Source organism: Sander lucioperca, chromosome 14 (genome assembly GCF_008315115.2).
Source record: "Sander lucioperca isolate FBNREF2018 chromosome 14, SLUC_FBN_1.2, whole genome shotgun sequence".
In the NCBI taxonomy this organism is placed as follows: Eukaryota; Metazoa; Chordata; class Actinopteri; order Perciformes; family Percidae; genus Sander; species Sander lucioperca.
Window position 1 is genome coordinate 16,335,187 of NC_050186.1, and position 19,092 is coordinate 16,354,278.

Sequence of the window (19,092 nt, forward strand, 5' to 3'; positions counted from 1 at the left end):
CATTTAGTGGTGCGTTTTTTTTAAGAATTCACCAACACCGCGACACATTTCTTCACAGGAAAAAAAAAAGCCGTATTATTTTCCTGTCGCTGTATTCGATGGTTGAGATGACTGCAGAGACAAATACATTTGCGAGATGGATATTATTTTCAGGAGTTATTACACTGCGTTGAAGTGAGCTGTCCTGTTTCTGTTCCCGTGGTCAGAGCCAGAACCAGAGACGGTACAGACAGCATGTATGTCTCAACAGGTGACGGTACGTCAGCGGCTGACAGATATAAACATGTCGGGAATTAATGCTGAGGCTTGCTACACGTAAATATCATTGCATTTTATCAGCCGTAGAGAGTAACTCTGCCTGTAGTGGAATGGCTTCGAATGACGACCAAAAACGCTCGTCTTTTACTGTGACCATTTACTGTTCAATATGTTGCAGTTTTACAAGAAAGTGAACAACTTCAGCCTGACAGACATGTTGCATCTCAGTAAGCTAGCAAGAGTAGGCTACACAACAGACAACTTCCGTGTAGCTTACTTCAAAATAAAAAGCACTTCCTGTGACGGTTCGCAGTAAAACTAAATTACTGTTAAATAAGGTTGTGTAGGCTACCTTTTCACAAATCAGCTGTAAATCAAGTACTGTAAATAATGTAAATAGTGAGTTTTAATCACACTATAATTGAACATTTCCTTTAGAGTGTTTTAAACTAAACAACATGAATTTCTTATTCAAGTGCTATAAACAAACATTTTACAACAATGCCATACTTTTAGAGTATTTTCCATTTTCTCCTAATTGCCTATTTTACTTATCTATTTTTTTTATAGCTTTAGTTACTTTGCATATTTATGTTAATTATACAAAATATGAATAATCTATGATGTATTAAAGTGGATTCACAAGCTAGCTGCCAAATCAAACTTCCCCTGTTATTTTGGTAAAAGTAACTCAAAAGTAATGCAAAAGTAGTGTAACGCATTACAATTCAGAGACAGTAATATTGTAATATAACTAATTACTCTCAAATGACAGTAACTAGTAATCTATAATGTATTACATTTGGAAGTAACTTGCCCAACACTGAGTTCGACGTATGCTTTTTCGCCTGCCGCGAGTTAGATGACAAGAATGATACCACTCTTATATATGTGCGTCATGGAAACAGGAAAACAGCTGGCACTGTCCAAACGTACTAAAATCTGCCTTCTGGCAGAGTAACATAGCCAGGCTAGCTTTTCCCCTGTTTTTTTCAGTCTTTTATGCTAAGCTAAGCTAACAAGTCACAGTCTGTAACTTCATATTTGCCATATTGACGGTTTGACAGCTCCCCGAAAGTGAAGCCAAAACGTGTCTATCGCCCCCTGATGGCTGGCTGCAGTATATGTCATAAATCCCGCTCCCTCCATGTTAGCAAAAGGGACATGGGACAAACAAAAAAATCAAAGTACATGTCAAATAATTTTTTCCCAAAGATGGTTTCTGTTATTTAAAGTAGTTCTAATCAAGATCTGATCTGAATGCACACGTATGTTCAAGTGTTAATTTTTCTGATAAGTTTGGTTTTAATTAGTTATTTGATGCGGTTGACTCGCGATTGGTCGGGCATGTGTATGGGCAAGACTTCGATACTACCCAATCACTACTGCACAGACTGTGGCTCTAAAATTACAAGATGGCAGCGTCCCTATCCAAGATATTTTGGCTTCACTTTAGTGTAAGGAATTTGAGACATGGATCCATCATCATCATAGACATGAGAGTGGTATTGATTTTTTTGTCTAACTCTCAGTAAGAAAATGAAAAAAACGCATTTCCCAAGTTGTCAAACTAATGACAAATTACTCCCTATTGTTTTCATGAAATCAACCACATTTTTTGTATTTATCTCTCTATGTAGTCGTTCTATTGGTAGTGGTGGAGTCCGCCATTCTTAAGTTTTCTCCTATCTTGAGGTCTAGAGACAATACAGGAAACTGTGTTGTAGACATTTGAAACACAGTCCATTTTTACCACATAATGTCCCAACAAGCTCTCTTATTTTTCCATCAGGAGATGTGTCACAGTCAAACTGCCAGCTGAGCTTTGGGGCATTTGATAACTTTGTACTATCACAGAAGTTTATTAGACCATGAGACCTTCAGGTTTTATCTGTGTGTGCAGGTTGTCATGAAAAATGTATGTGTGATTAGGCAATGATACAGGCTGGGACTCGTGGGCAAAGTTGTCTCCCGTAAGCTATATATGGAAAGGCTGATCAGCAAGCAGTGAGGGGTCACAGAGCCAGAAATGAACCAGAGATGTTGTGATTATATGGTCTTGGACCCCAACACCACCAGGATGCCGAGAGTTATGTTGACGTGAAAAGTGTTTTTCCCTTTTCCTCCGCAGGGTGCGTCGTCCAGCCTGGTGGTAAAGTTTGCCGATTCAGAGAAGGAGAGAGGGCTCCGGCGGATGCAGCAGGTGGCCTCTCAGCTGGGAGTCATCAGCCCCATGACCCTGCATCTCGGGGCCTACAACGCCTACACACAGGCCGTGAGTAACGCCCCATATTTCTTAAGAAACACAAACGCTACCTTTCACGAGAACAATACCTGTGATTTGATAAAAGTGAAAAATATTTGAATAAAAATGTACAAACCGTTGTGGTAAAGCAAACCTTACCCCATGTGATTCAAATAGAAGTGTTTTAATGTCACACAAGAGGATTTTATCAGGAAAAATTGCACTTTACAATGTAGAGTATAGCCACATTACTGCTCTTGTTAATTGACCGTTTACTGCAAATGGTTTCAGATTTGGCTCATTTACAGCCGTTTACTTTGTGATGCTTAAGGAGCCCTGAGATTTATTTTTTTTTACCCGTAATGGATGTGTTGATTTATAGTATAGTTATACTTTGGTAAAAGGGTAATTTTCAAAAATGTGCGGGTACACTAAAACCTACAGCCCAGCCACAGACACAGAGCACTAATAGATTATAACCTGATTTTGGCCACAATGTCTGATTATGAAGATCATGAAGCTTCTGGACAGGTCTGCAAAAACAGGTCACCAAGGACAGTTGGTTTGTGTGTGTTATGTTGCAGCGTGCAGAGATGTGGCCTTCAAATATATTGACTGCTGATTGAGGTTCAGACTGGAGCCATTGCAATTATATTAAACATGCTCGATTTTTATGACTAGTTCATAATGGAAATATTGTGTCCGTCTACAATTGTAATCTACTGTAATCACTCACAAAATATCTGATGTTGAGCCACAGTTGGATGTTTAAAGTCTCCTTGTTTAGTTTCTTTACATAACAAACCTGAGATTACACTCAGGTAACAAACTCACAGTGTATGTACACCTAAAAACCCACACAGATCCCTCTAAACATACTCCATACCCTAAAATCCTGACTCCCTTTCTCCCGTCCTCTTAATCACAACCTCTCTCTCTCCATCCTCCAGTTGATGCAGCAGCAGGCCCTGGTGGCTCAGTCGGCCTACCTCTCTCCTGTTGCCACGGTGGCGGCGGTTCAGATGCAGCAACTCGCTGCCCTCAACCCCAGCAGCATCATTGCCACGCCGATCGCATCCATCACCCCCTCCTCAGGTAATGAGAGGCAGAGATGTCTGGCCCTGGCCGGCCTTGATTAGATTTCTGTTTGAAATATGAGATACACAAGGAGAGGTGGACCTAAAAGGACAAAATAACAAATATCTATTTTGATATTTTTTTCCTTTTCAGTCTGTCATGATGTTAGCCATGTTAGCTTTTACATTTATGGTAGAAAAGACAGTTAAATGGTGAGTGAGTTAGAGTACCTGCATCCTGCAAGTACTTGGATAGTCTGTATTATACCCATGTTCATACTGGAGATACTAATGTTGATATCAGTACTCAGTTTAGAAATATATGAAACAGACATAAGCAGCAACTTTAAACTAATGAAACTGTAAACAGCAAATGTACAGACATTCATGTCCCCCTCAGGATGAATTGTAATAACTTTCGTGATCCCTGAGCTAATTAATCTAGTGTCGTCATCAGGTCAAAACTTTCATTTGTCCAATACTTTGATTCATGACCAAATATCTGCAAAATGAACAGCCTTAGCTGTATTTTTTGTTAAAGCAACACCAAAGCACTTTTCCTCTTCGGTCCCCCTACAGGTTGGAAGCAGAATTGTCCATTACCGCTGTGTGTATGTATGTCTCATTTGAACTACAGATCTGCTACCCAATCTGGCAAACTTGCATAGTGCGGTTATAGCCGATAGAGGGCCGCAAAGTGAATGCAGAAGTGCCGTTCACCCTGTTATGAGTTGATGAACCACTGAAACGATTTTGGAAACATTATTTTAAAGTACAAAAGCATCTTTGGTGTTGCTTTAATAAGCAAATATTAGCATGTTAAACTAAGATGATGATCAAGGTAAACATTACCTGCTGAAAGGTGCCCTGTGGAGCTTTATATGTAAACAAGAAAAAGTTATATTTACAATGAATGTTACTCACCAAAACACACTGTGAGTATCTGTGAGGTCTTAACACAAGTGTTGAATGCATTTCCTTTCTCATGAAACATTTGCAAAGCTGATCCTTGTCTATTATTGAATCCTGCTTTGTTGATGTCTATGTTTACCAGCTTGCAGTCTTCTTCCTCCCTGGCTTTGTTGGCACATTGCTGTGTTTGTTGGTGCATTACAGCCACCTGTAGATCGAGGGGAAAGTGTGAAACCATTGTTTATCACTTCCCCCGCTTGCATCATAAAAGAAAAATGCTTCAAAGTACTACTATAGGTCAGAAACTCCACAGGGTACCTTTAACATCAGCATGTTAGCATTGTAATTGTGAGCATATTAGCATGCTGATGCTAGCATTTATCTCAAAGCCCCGCTGTGCCAAAGTGCAGCCTCTCAGTGCTGCTCGCCTGTTGTGCACTCTTGTTGGAGTTTAGTTTTTTCTTCATATCTGTTAACATTATCTGTATATTTTTTGGCATTGTGACTGTCTATACTGCAATTCTATTATGTTGGTTATTATACACACGACATCTATTGCATGTCTGTCCATCCTAGGAGAGGGCTCTCTCCTCAGTTGCTTTTCCTGAGGTTAAAGGGATTTTTTTCCTTATCCGAAGCGAGGGTCTAAGGACAGAGGGTGTCGTATGCTGTACAGATTGTAAAGCCCCCACAAGTCTATTAATGTACTCGTCATTTCAGCACAAATCTGTACTCATCTCTTCTTTGTCTTGCTTTAAATTCTGTATTCATGCTGTTAATTGAATTTATTAGAATACAAAGTAATGCCTTAAACATATCTCCAGGTACCAGCACTCCACCCTCCATGGCAGGCACACCTGTTCCTGCTCTGCCTCCACCAATCGCACTGAACAGCTACGCCTCTGTGCCAGCTCCACCCAATGGCCAATCAGCAACTGAAGCCCTGTACACCAACGGGGTTCATGCCTATCAAGGTATAGCTACACCGTTCACAGCAGCTACACCAGAAAGTTTAGAATAACTACTGTATTTTGCTGTCATGAAATATTACTCCACAGATTTACAGGCTTCCTGTTTTGATGTGCAACCGCGACAGTCTAATCAAGAGGAAATTAAACTAAAGCACTAAATGTTATTTGGAGCGTGCAGATGTGCCCCAAATAGCATTCAGGATTTTGTTTTGTGTGCATATAGCAGTTGGTGACGATGTGTTTACTCTGCCACAGCTCAAAGTCCTGTCCTGGACCCCATGCAGCAAGCTTATACAGGCATGCAGCACTATACAGGTGAGCCTCACTGTCTCAGTGTAAACTGTGTTAGATGTGTCCAATATAACGCCATACATTGTGACATAAATGGCTATTTATTCATAGAAATGTATTGCTATGTACTTGTCTTACTGCTGGTACTGATATTAAGCTGCATCATTCCTGTGTGAAGTACCAGTTTGTTGGAGAAAAAAAGAAAATATATAAAAAAGATCTCACAAATATACATTTTACATTACATTTGACCACTAGACCTCAGATCTTTTTAGTTTTAGTTCATAGAAATAACCTTCCACTCCGTGTAACCAGAATGCAAAACAGTTTTATGTAACATAATGGGATGCAGCTAAAACATTATTTTTGCACTGCCCGACTACCCAACACTGCATGAGTAGAGTAGAAATTTACATCCAAAGTCAAAACATGCGCATACATTACAAAATGTAAATATCTGCCACTCTATAGAATGAGTCATACCTCACAAACTAAATGCAAAGCATCTTCCTGTTTAAGCAAATCTGTAGGTGGGAATGCAGCTGTGTCAGATGTTTTGAGCAAAAAACTGATTAGTTTGCAGTCTCTGTCCTGCCTCACCACTGTTCTCTGCTCACCTGTTCCTCCTCCCCATCAGCCACCTACCCTGCTGCCTACAGCCTTGTGGGACAGCCGTTCCCCCACCAGCCCACACTGGTGGCTCAACAGCCGCAGCAGCCGCAGCAGCTGCAGCAACGAGAAGGTAAATTCAAAGAGCAGTGCACAAATAATCATATGATAGAGAAACATTCCAGTGGTATTGCATGCGTTAGCCCATTTACCACAAATCACACTCTCACTTTACATCACAGATAACCATTTTGCAAACAATGTTGCTGCCATTCTAAGTATCTATTGGTTTTCATTCATTTCTGCATGATATGAAAATGTCATAGCATACCCTTACAACTTGCTTGAATGATATAATTTATCACAGTGAAGGTACATTCTGCATTAATCTTTGTCAAAACCAGGGATGCAACTAATGATTTCCATTACTGACAATTCAATCCAGTATTATTTTGATTATTTGATGATTGTTTAGATTATGAAATGCCTGAAATAGTGAAAAATCTCTATCACATTTTCCCAGAGGCCAAAATGACATTTTCATTTTGTTTTATCTAACCAAGAGTCCAAAACCCCGCAAAATATTAACTTTACAGTGAGATGAAATTGTGAAAAAAGAAAAGAAAAGAAGCAAATACTCATATTGGAGAACTAGCACCCCATGGCTTACTAATTTGTGCTGATAGGCAGATTTTGTTACCTTCATACTGTGCCAGGCTTGCTGTTCCCTCTAGTTTCCAGCTTTAATGCTAAGCTACGCTAACCAGCTGTTGGCTGTAGATGAATATTTACTGTAAAGATGCGCGAGTGGTATCTATTGAACTCTAACAGGATGAAAAATACTGTAAATGCATTACCCAAAATGTGGAACTATAACTGCTTTAAGATGTGGTTTATGTCCTGCTCTGTTCTACTATTCTGCACTTGTATTGTGTTTTAGTCTTCTTTTTTACTTGGCGACTTGTCAAGTAAAGTATCTCTTAGTGTCTAGAATAGTGCTCTACAAATAAAATGGATTATAATTGTTGCACATCATGTTACTCACACTAACTCAGTTTTTACTGATCATCTAACTTGTCATGTCATATCTCTGTGTGTCTCTCCTCTATTTGTATACAGGTCCCGAGGGCTGTAACATCTTCATCTACCACCTGCCACAAGAGTTCACCGACTCTGAGATACTGCAGATGTTCCTACCCTTCGGAAACGTCATCTCTGCAAAGGTCTTTGTTGACCGCGCCACCAACCAGAGTAAATGTTTTGGTGAGCCACTGTCATGGTTGTTGTCACCTTGTGGTTTTTACTTTTACGTTTTTGACTTTCCTTCTTATGTGAGAAAAGATGTGTTTCCACCATACATGTCATTTTAGCTTTATTTACTTTCACCTTTTTTCCCATAAATGATGCTGCTATTGATGAATGTTTATATTTGATTCTTTCATTCCGTCACTTCCTCCTCAGGTTTTGTGAGTTTTGACAACCCATCCAGCGCCCAGACTGCCATCCAGGCCATGAACGGCTTCCAGATTGGCATGAAGAGACTGAAGGTGCAGCTGAAGAGGCCCAAGGATGCCAACAGGCCTTACTGAAGGAGGTGAGTTATTGTATATTGAAACAGAGGAGATGGGGAGGGCTCGGGAGGGATTGATAGACAGTTGGAAATGTGTCTGGAAGTTAAAGAGACAGAGTGGATGTAATTGGGGGGCTCAGTACTTAAATGTCTTTCATGTGGAACTGAAGAAGTCAATAACCCTACAGTAGATTAACTTTAATGAGGTGGCAGCACTCATCAATTTGAAATACATTGTGTAAAAGTGGTTGATTCTTTTTTGCTCAGTATGTAGAGGGACCGTTTGATTGAGACGTAGATTTTTACTCGTTTCAAATGTTCTGTCTAACCAGTGTTCTGTCGCAGGGTTGAATGCCAACTACTGTTCGTCATTAATTTTTTGTTTTACTTTTCATTTATTGTTTTTGTGCTGTGCCATATGCCATTTTTCCTGAAAAAAACATCACACCACTCTCAAGACTGTCCATACATATATCGTGGAGACGTGCGTCGCTATGGCTACGGTTGCCTAGCAACCGCTAAAACCTCCCCCCCTTCCTTCTCACTGCGTTGTAAGTTAATTGGCCTGTGTTGGTTGCTGTGGCGATATTGCCTGTGATGGTTGCCATTAGCAATTTTTATTTTGGGCCGTTGCCTTGATTCACCATGCTCAAACTGCATGGCGGGTTACTGTGGCGACCATGAACTGTGTTTGGTGCGTTGTGAGTTTCCTCTTATTATTTTGTCCTGGTTTTAATCCTTGCAAACACTGATCAATACTGTAACTGTCACTTTACCTCAGCATCTGTAAGTAATTGATTATCATGACATGCTGTTTTTCTTTCAAGTCCTCTAAAAGCTTCAATGCTAAGAGCTAAATTAGCCTGTTGTCCATCAAATATGGATATATCATAATTTTTTTCCTCTTAGACTTTTTGGTTTTTTATTAGTTTCTTTTTTGTCTGTCATGATTATCATGCTTACATATTCCCTCTGTTTAGTTGGTTGGTGTGGTAGTTTTCGGTGAGTGCGGGGTTTTTGTTTGGTTGTAACTCAACTCAAGTGACTTTGTGCCTGAACTTTGTTTGGTTTTTGTGAGACTGAAAATGTACTGAACGTGCCCCCGGAAATGGTTGAAACATAATATTTTTGTGTGTGTGTGTGTGTGTGTGTGTGTGTGTGTGTGAGTGAGACGTGTGTGTTTGTGAGGCTTGAGTGTGAGACAACGAGAAAGTGCGTGCATTTATATCTGTGTGGGTGTTTTGTATTGACTAGATGTGAAAAAATATTCATGTGTAAGTGAATGTGTGTGTGTGTGTGTGTGTGTGTGTGTGTGTGTGTGTGTGTTGTACCAACTGAGACACTATCCTTACTTTAGAAGGTTTTGGGTAAAGCTGTTTGGTTTCTGTAACACGTGCTGCTGGCTGAGGAACTGCATTCCTCTGTAGGAATTCTGGGACTCCAAAAACATAATAATAATTTTAAAAAAATGTATTCAAATAGCGCATCCAAAAATGTCCACTTAACATTTCTAATTACCCAAAGCACATAATGTGTCTTAAGCACAGGGTATCTGCAGGTCACTGACCAAGTTTGAAAAGGTAAGAAATTGATTCAACAAAAACGAAGGCCTGAACTTAGAACAAACGTTTTCTAATAAAAATCAAAATTATCTCTCTATATCTGGTTCTAGAAAATATGCAAAGTTTGAATCCATTTCAACTCTAAACTAACTAGATGTAGTTGTATCATCTTTTTCTGTATCCCAATAAACAAAACCTCTGCAACAAATCAATACATTTAATTTTACATTAACCCTTTAACATACATGTTTCCTTGTTCACCTCCCTTATAAATGTATAAGTTATAGGGAAGCTATATGTTGGTTGCACTGATGGTTTTTTTTGGCTGCACTATTTTCCAAATGGAAATTTCCTAGATTTCTTTGTGCACATTTCCCTTAAATTCATTCTCACATACTGTATTTGATATACGTATTTGGAAATTTCGGTACCTCAAATCCAAATTATAATGTATAGAAAATGAAGTAGGTTTGAACAAGGTTTGAGGGCTTGTATTGACTGCCTGTTTTTTTTAATTTAGTCAATATTTATAAGGGACAGAAGATTAAAGTTTACTGCTCGGATACACAATTGGTGATAAATGTAGATAAACTGGCATTACAAAAAGGTCTTAAAAAGTCATAAATAGATTGTTCTGTCTGCAGATGCCCTGTTTGCAGCAACCTGCATCACAAATAAACTATCTGGTGGATGATTTGAATAATCTTACCTCCCTGAGAAACTACAGTTTGGTGAATGACATGCTTCTGAATATCATTAAAATGCATATAAAATGATCTCCAACAGTTTTCTAAAAATTTGGAGGTTATAGTTATCCCCACCAGAATTCCTACTGTGCATGTTCTGAATTAATTTGCCTGCCAAAAGAGATGACAAACTATTTTCTAAGAACGTGCATACACTTGCAGCAGTATGACTGTCACTATTTGAGTTGCATGGACACTAGTTGATTACTGAGACTCCCCTAAGGCATTAGTGCAAGCAGTGTGTATTGCAGACACCACTCCACTTCCAAAGTCTTACATTTATGTGTGTGATGTGTGTGATTTGGTTTAAAATGCTCTGTGCTCTTTTTTGTCTCTCTCTCCTCTTCTTCTTTACCTCCAGGAAAGCCTAAGAGTTCAATCAAGAAAACCACTTGGGATGTCCCAGCCTTTTTTGGTTGTTTGACCAACCGTATAGCACAGGAGCAACACTTCACAAAAAGCAGTATCACGTGACATGCGCTTACAACAAACAACAGCAGTAATATTAGCAACAAAATACATCTACAGAATCCGCATCCGCAATATCAGAAGTGCTCCAGATTTCCTATCATTCCACAGCTGGATTCATTTATATTATGTACATACTCTATTGTCGGCAACAAGATCTACATGTTAAGAAAAAGCATATCACTGATGTTATTCTTCTGAACAGGGTTCTACTGTATAGTGTGATTTGTGGTCTATGGCGTTAACAGAAGGCCAGTCTACACAGTCGGAGGCAAAAGAAAATACTATTGTGTATGATTACCATTGGTATTGTTATGTAGAGTTAGTTTTATTATTTATACGTAAATTAAAAACATGGGGTAATTAAATTTGAAGAGATTTGGATTTCCACTCACTGTACATACGTTGGTTTAAACATGGAGTTTAAGGACTTCACGAGTTAAGATTCTCTGCTGCCACTACTTTTCAAATTAACAAAGCGGAAGGAATGGCTGGGAATTTTTCTATCTTGATTTTTTACGTTTAATTTATTTGGTAATCAATTTGATGGGGGGGGGGGGGGGAGATGTGACAATGTCTTTTTTAATTTAAAAAAGAAGAAAGAAAAAGGATTCCTGTGGTCTTCAAGACAATGAACACACTTATAGAGTTTTTAATTACATAAATGTACCTATGGAAGTAAACAAAAAAACATAATGTTTCTTTATTTATTCTCTACAATCGCTGTTTTAAAACATATGTCTTTAAAAGAAAATAAAGTACAATTTAGAAAAAGAATTTGTCTGCTCAACTGTCTGCTTCACATCATGTTATTTACCAAAAAATGGCATCTTTCCTCAGCGTGACAAATCAAAAATGGCCCTTCTTTTGTTTCATTTATTTAAATAGATGACAGAATAGACCAAGGTTGTCTCAGAGTTTGGGTGTTTGATCATAAAAACTATCCAGGGGAGTTTGCTGCTCTCTATAGGCCTGACAAAGTATTGAGGAAAGTGGAAAACGTGGCTTGTCCTGTGTGGACCACACTTACCAAGAATTACAGGAAGAAAATTATAGACATCTTTTAGTGTTTTAATTGTTGCTGCTTGGATTAATTGTCATTGGTAGCCTACATGGAGTATAATTACAAGCCTGCAGCCTATATAATGTCCATTATAATTGCACAATCATGTTAAATCATTGATCAATCCCAGTCAGCCATGATTTATTGATGACAGTGCATGCATAAATACCCAGGTCTGCTCATGAAGAGGATGGAAAAGGCTATGGTGAGTGTAACCACAGCTGGGGTGTGCACTAAGTCCGTCTGCCACAGCTTTTTGAGTTTGGTACGATGCGTCCAAACACGCCTCGGCCTCCTTTGGCATGCCTAGATGTATGAGGGGTGATTAATGCCACAAACACATGAGGAAAATAAATCTGTTAACGGTGCTGCAATCTGAAGAGAAGAACAGCTGCAAAAGACTGTAGCTTGAGGATCTACTATTATAACTTATGTTAGGAAATATTAGTCCAATACATTAAAATGAGAAACTTCACTCTCTGTTCAGATATGACCACACAACAAAGTCCACTTTTTATTTTTTCAAAGTTTTTTCCAAAATAAAGTTTGTTGTTAAATACGCTAACTGAATCTTTTTCTTTCTTCACCATCCTCTTTATGAGAGAGGACCAGCTGACGTGCTGCTGCAACTTTATTTCTATATGTTTCATAATTCAACGCTTACGCCCATACGCCCAACCTATTCGGTATATGCAGGCAACCAGCTGTCAACACTGTAGAGTGTAAAAATAATGGACAAAGCTTCCGGACTTGAAAAGTTAGGCCAATGCGGAAGGATGCATAAAATCTGCATTCTATCTAATTCCAGCAGGGGGCGACTCCACTGGTTGCAAAAAGAACTCTCTTTCTATAGAAGTCTATACGGAAACTGATCCTATTCCTCCCTTACCCCAATAAACATTTTCAGAATGAGTTTATGGCCTCAATCGCTAGTTTTGAGTCTTCTTCAATACAGCATGATGTTTATTTTGTAAATTATTGTCCCATTTATTTTAAAATAGACAATAAAGCAAGATATGCTTTAGGGGGGTGGCTACACACCAACCTGTCAAGAGGCTTATGCGTATCCATGGCCCTGTGGAAATTAAAATAGCAGTGAACTTGTTTTTGGGTGTTGCCCATGTGTTCATCTTAAACGTTGACCTTCTTACTGTGTGTTTTCACTTCAAAGTTAATTGGAACACTTTGGTCGCCTAGAAATGTCTTGTTCAGCATTCTGCCAACCAAACTAGCTAGCTAGCATTAGCGTTAGCTGTTGACTTAAAAGAAAGTCTGCCGATTTTCAACCAGCTCTGTGTACTGCTGTACATGCTGACACACACACACACACACACACACACACACACACACACACACATCTGAAATGAATCCGCCGCCTCTTATGGCAACCTGCTTTGTTGCAGTCGGCCTACATTAATTAATTAGTCCATCTAGGTAAATGCACATTTATATGGGCTGGGCAGCTTTCCAAAAAAGGGCACAGAGGATACAAAACCAGAAAAATGATACTTGTGACATCAACAGGTCCTCGTGCAAACTAAAGGTCTTCATCAGACATGTGGAAAACCTATCTAAATCCAACATGCTTAAACAATTTAAAAACAACAACTAAGAAACCCCATCTAAAAAAGGCCCTGAGGACAGTCAATTCATAGCCTGGTTGACACCAGACCCTTCTCAGTTGTAACTTGCAGAGCAAATCTCAAATTTGCCGGAAGTTCGTCAGGGTTTACCCAGGCTAGTCAATTCACTCACTAACTATGCTATTGCCTGTCTGAACATGCCCTAAAAAAGGCAATAGAACTACAGCTAAAACTGCCAAGGTAAAAAAAAAAAAAATTCTAGTCTAATAAGGAATAGCTCAAATAAATGACACAAATAATCTTACTTATTTTGTTTTATTTTAATTAATTATATCAGGTCCTGTACTTGACTACAGTTATTCCTGCAGTGACGTTGAGCTAAAGGATAAGCAATAATGGATTGAAGGTAAAATTAAGGTTGCAACATGAAGTGGGAGCCTAATAAGCAAAAAGCATACATTACACTTTTCCAAGAAATAGTAGGCTATTATTTGAAAATATTAACACCATACTACATTACATGACATGACATAAATGCTTAATACTTCACTCTTTCCACTGGAGGACATGCTTCTCCTCGTCAGCCTCCCTCTTGTAGCACTAACCACCTTTCATACAGAGTAGAGGCTTACGTCACTTTAAATAGCCTGCTCCCGCCCGCCCCCCAGGTCCTCTCCTAACGTACTACAATATCCATTATATCCGACCAATTGAACTAACGTACCCGGCTAAACGGCAAGAAGCCGAGTCCCACTTAGCTTACTTTGATCAGACTGAAAAGTGAAAAGCTAAACATTCTTGTCCTCGTTGGACCAGCTTGAAAGCACGAGCACAAAAAAAAGAGTTTTAGGGAGAAAGTGCGACACATTTTTTTTTTTTTGAGAATGTGGCGAAGCTGAGGTAAGAGATAAGAAAAAAGGCGGATTGCTGCTCATTAAACGATCAAGAAGTTGGGAGTGTTTTTGATGGCTAAAGCTACATGAAATTCCCTCCGCTACAATAGCAACAGAGGACGAGCAGCAGCTGCAGTGGAGAGGAGACATTTTAGGACTAACGTTACCTGCCTGCACACAGCAAAGGGAAGAGAGGTAAGTTGGCTGCACTGTTAGCGTTACATGATGGACGTGTCAGTTAAGGTTGTAGAAAGCTTATGTGCAGCAGGCTAACGTTACTTCAAAGCCTCACACCAGAGACTTCTCATCAGGCACACACTTTGGGCCGCTATTTTTAGACAGAAACTGGAGAGTCATCCTGCCGGGAGGATTTATGTTAAGTTTTAACATTAAACTTTGCTGACATGCTCCAACTGAAGCCCTCTCGAATTCAGCCTCTAACAGGCCTTTGCTTGTCCTGATGTCGGGGATGTTTGTTTAGCAACACCGCGATAACAGAAGGTCGTGTAAGCATTCAAGCCTAATCAACAAAGAACAATGGCCGCCCCTGAGGAATTACCGTACAGAAGTTGTTTCCAACAGATAAACGGCCATTTATATCGCTTATAGAGTGAATTATGAATGCGCAAAAAAAGTTTTCTAACGTAAACTGGAGATGTGGCCAAGGATAGTTTTCCCTGCCTGCTTTCTCTTATTACACGAGCGATAGAAAATAAGAAGTATAGTGTGACCCTCTGTAAAAAGTATACAACGTGATTTAGCTAGTTAGGTGTTGGGAAACGTGTTCAAAGCTCCATCTCACAGAGTCAGGCTGTCTGTTCCGCTATGTCCGGGAGACTCCCCGCTTGCGCCGTGCATGCACACTCTGCCACTCCCTGCAAGAGATTACGCAAACAGCGTAGAGAGCATAGACTGTTAGCAGTCTGTGGTAGCGAGCTGTGTGACTGACACAAACTGCTCAACTATAAATTATGATAACAACCCCAAAGTTAAAATTATACAACGGCCCCAGCTTCACTTAAGACTGAGGGACATTGACTGTCTGACATTAGTTTAGATATTAGATATGAGGATATGATAATACACGTTATTTATATAGGACTTTTCAAAACAAAGTTGCTTAACAAGACAAAAATGTAAATGGCAGACAAACAATTGAAAACAGTTTAAAAGTTATACAACATTGAGCAAGAAGCTACATAAGAGAATAAGTAAAATAAAACAATCCATATAATATAATTTAAAGGTACAATATGTAATATTTCTGCATTAAAGTGGCTAAAAACGACTATATATATATATATATACATATATATATATATATATATATATATCACATATATACACATACACACACACACACAGTGCTGCTCATAAGTATTCATACCCATGGTCAAGTTGACTAAAAAGAGGAATAAAAAAATCATCTTTTGGAAATTGATCTTAATGCCTTAAATTAAAATCCGACCTTTTAAGGACACCAATTTGTTTTGTGAATGAATAATGTATTGTAAATAAATAAATCTTCCTTAAAATACAGGGGCCATAATTATACATACCCCTATGTTAAATTCCCATAGAGGAAGGCAGATTTTTATTTTTAAAGGCCAGTTATTTCAGGGATCCAGGATACTATGCATCCTGATAAAGTTCCCTTGGCCTTTGGAATTAAAATAGCCCCACATCATCACATACCCTTCACCATACCTAGAGATTGGCATGGTTTTATTTCAGTTAGCCTAATAGCTAACTGAGATGAGATCCATATCAGTGCAAATCAAACCAGCAGCATTATGCATTCACAAAAAATTGGTGTCCTTAAAAGGTTGGATTTTTCCTAATTTTTTTAATTAAGGCATTAAGATCAATTTCCAAAAGACGATTTTTTTATTCCTTTTTTTAGTCAACTTTAGCATGGGTATGAATATATATATATATATATATATATATATATATATATATATATATATATATATATATATATATATTATATTTATATATTTATATTTATATATTATATATATATATATAGTTAAAGTGCCCATATTATGAAAAAATCACTTTTTCTGGGATTTGGGGTGTTATTTTGTGTCTCTGGTGCTTCCACACGCATACGAACTTTGGATTAATTGTCATTGGTAGCCTACATGGAGTATAATTACAAGCCTGCAGCCTACATAATGTCCATTATAATTGCACAATCATGTTAAATCATTGATCAGTCCCATCCATGCTGTTTTGAGTGAGATACGGGTTTCTTTCTCCGGGTGAGCTATTCAAAATCTGCACAGCTTTCTACGTAACTAGCCGAGACGAGGGGCCTAGGGGGCTAACCGTTAGCATGCTAGCTCGTTCTCAATGGCAAAACACTGTTACAACACACACAAATTCACCCGAATCTACAAAATAAATTGTATAGAACTACATACATGTCCCTGTTCTGCAGGTATTCCACGCAAAGTTGGAAGTGCACCCTCGTTTAGAAGAAGTCTCCCAGCTAATCCTGCCTTGTACAGGCCGAAGTTGGAGAAACAGCTAGCTAGCTGATGTGATCCTTACCTAGCTACTGCGCATGTGCGACTGACAACAAAGCTGTTACAGAAGTTGCGAGGTCTCACTCTGTAGCTAAAACAGAGACCTGAACACACAGGGTGAAAAGAGGAGCTGCAGCAATGTGCAGTACAACAAAAATATGGTGTTTTTTGAAAATTAAACCATGTAAACCTATTCTGATATAACCTCTAAATACAATTATGAACCTGAAAATGAGCATAATATGGCCACTTTAAAGATGCAGTAGGTAAGACTTATAAAACTAACTTTCTGTCATATTTGCTGAAACTGACCCTATGTTCCAGTAGAATTACATGAAGCAGGTCATTTAAAAAAAAAAAAACTGGCCCTCTGGCACCACCTACGAGGTGTTTCTCAAAGTCAAGGAAGAATCCTCTGCAGACAGAATTTCGAGGATGCTATGTCATCGACGTTCGTCGAAGGACTGTTCCAATGTCGAGGATCCTCCGAATTCCAACAAGGACTGAGTCCTTCGTTCAGAGAATTTCCCATAGACAGCAAAGGATGCATATGTGTATCCTTAGCGGTCCCAAATCACCCACAATCCTATGCGCGCGGCTTTGCCGGCTCGTAAAAAAACAAAAAACAATGGCGGACGTAAGCAGTGGAGTGACGGCGCAATATGCTTTTGAATGTAAGTATCTTTATCTTTAGTGTTTAAAGTTACCGTACATATGTTAAAACGGTAGTACATATAAGTAGAGTTTAACGTTTAAATGCCAGTACAAATTGCTATTGATAATTAGCTAGATACCTCACGAGCTAACGGTAGGCTAACTGAACTGGACCTGTCATTTAGCTAACAGTTGTTAGCTTGGTTGCCGTCACCGGCATTTCTTTTATAAATATTTAAAATAACTAGATAAGTTGTACAAACTATGTAATGTTAACATTATACAATCCACAGCGTTATACTGATAGCTTTCTCATCTTTTTTTAACAGGGACTAAGGAACAAACGGAGGCGTTCATACTTCTCCGTGTAGGCAGCAAGCAGCTGTTTACCGGGGGGAGAGACACCGCGGCGAACGGATATCTGTGAGAAGCAAATGTACTATTGTTTAATGTTCAGAAGTAATAGCTGTGTAGTCTGCTTTTTATTCCCTCCCCCCCCCCCCATTCACATAGGCTTATTTTGAAGAAGATGGGGATCGGAGAGAGGGTCACCCACGCCTGGGACAATTTAAAAACCAAGTACAAGGTGGGAGATTGTACTTTGGGGTATTATTGTATGGACATAATTGTTTATGCACATTTTAATGTAACTTTTGATTTTTGAAGTAAGCGTTGAATGTAAACCTGACGGACTTGGGCCTGCTGACAGTAAGTTTAGATGCAGTGTTGTGTACTATAGTAGTAATACATCATCACAACAACCTTTTGATCTTCACTGTTAAGGAATGCAAGTGTCCTGCCACAGGTCAGGGGACAGAGGATGGAAAGGCGACGGCAGCAACTTGGCCCTGGTTTGCCCTCATGGACGAGGCATTAGGGCAGCCTGCGGCAGTCTCGCCCCCCTGCCTTATTGCCTCGATCCAAGAGGACAAACCAGGGCCAAGAGGTAGAGGAAGGGAGAGACGAGGAGGATGAGGAGGAGGAGGATGACAGAGTAAGAGACAGCAGCAAACACAGAGCAGGGCACAGAGAAGAGGAGAAGGGAGAGAGAGGATCCGTTCCTTCAGCTACTGAAGGATGACATCAAATACCAGAGGGAGGCAGATGAGATGAGGGAAGCAGAGGCCAAAGAGAGGTCAAACCATTTTTTTTTTTTTTTGCTGTTGGAGAGGTTGGCGGAAAAATAAATTAAATTTAACTGGTTTTGTCTTTGCCCCTTTTTTTAATTATTTTAATATAAACTGTTTGTCCATTTTTTTAAAAATCATATTGTTCTTTAGACTGCAATAGAAAAAAATTGGTAAGTAACAAATAACTAGCATGTGAAGCCTAGAACAATGTATTGAACAATATCTTCACCCTTATTTACAACGTTTTTGTGGTTAGGTATTCCAAGCTCTACAAAAACATTGATTTCATCTTGGTTACAAAAAAATATTTATTTAAACATTTCTATATTGACAACTATATACATGAAGCAGACAATTCTTTCAAACATAACATTCTTATATCTACAACTATATACAACAATTTAAACATTTACAACTATATACAACAAGAAGCGGCCATCCGCCACAGCTGCCGGTGCTGCTGTTGCTTCAAGACTGCAGACAGGTCACAGACTGCCTGGAGCACCACGGACGGGAAGAGTTTCCTG

At 39.0% G+C, this 19,092-nt stretch overlaps 2 protein-coding genes across 2 annotated transcripts in view; both read left to right on the plus strand.

The window, feature by feature from the left end:
- Positions 1-1,156: 1,156 nt before the first annotated feature.
- LOC116047306 (cugbp, Elav-like family member 3a) lies at positions 1,157-11,482 on the plus strand. The gene is made up of 9 exons (XM_035991622.1): positions 1,157-1,190; positions 2,367-2,533; positions 3,454-3,598; positions 5,316-5,465; positions 5,718-5,777; positions 6,391-6,495; positions 7,482-7,625; positions 7,824-7,956; positions 10,602-11,482. Exons 1-8 carry the CDS (start codon positions 1,157-1,159, stop codon positions 7,949-7,951), a joined length of 933 nt encoding a protein of 310 aa, XP_035847515.1. The 3' UTR covers positions 7,952-7,956; positions 10,602-11,482.
- A 2,512-nt stretch (positions 11,483-13,994) lies between these two features.
- Positions 13,995-19,092, plus strand: part of LOC116047305 (ceramide synthase 2-like) — a 28,779-nt gene continuing 23,681 nt past the window's right edge. Inside the window, exons 1-2 of the mRNA XM_031296009.2 lie at positions 13,995-14,254; positions 14,358-14,442. The gene's annotated coding sequence lies outside the window, so the exon portion shown is untranslated. The remainder of the gene's footprint in view (positions 14,255-14,357; positions 14,443-19,092) is intronic.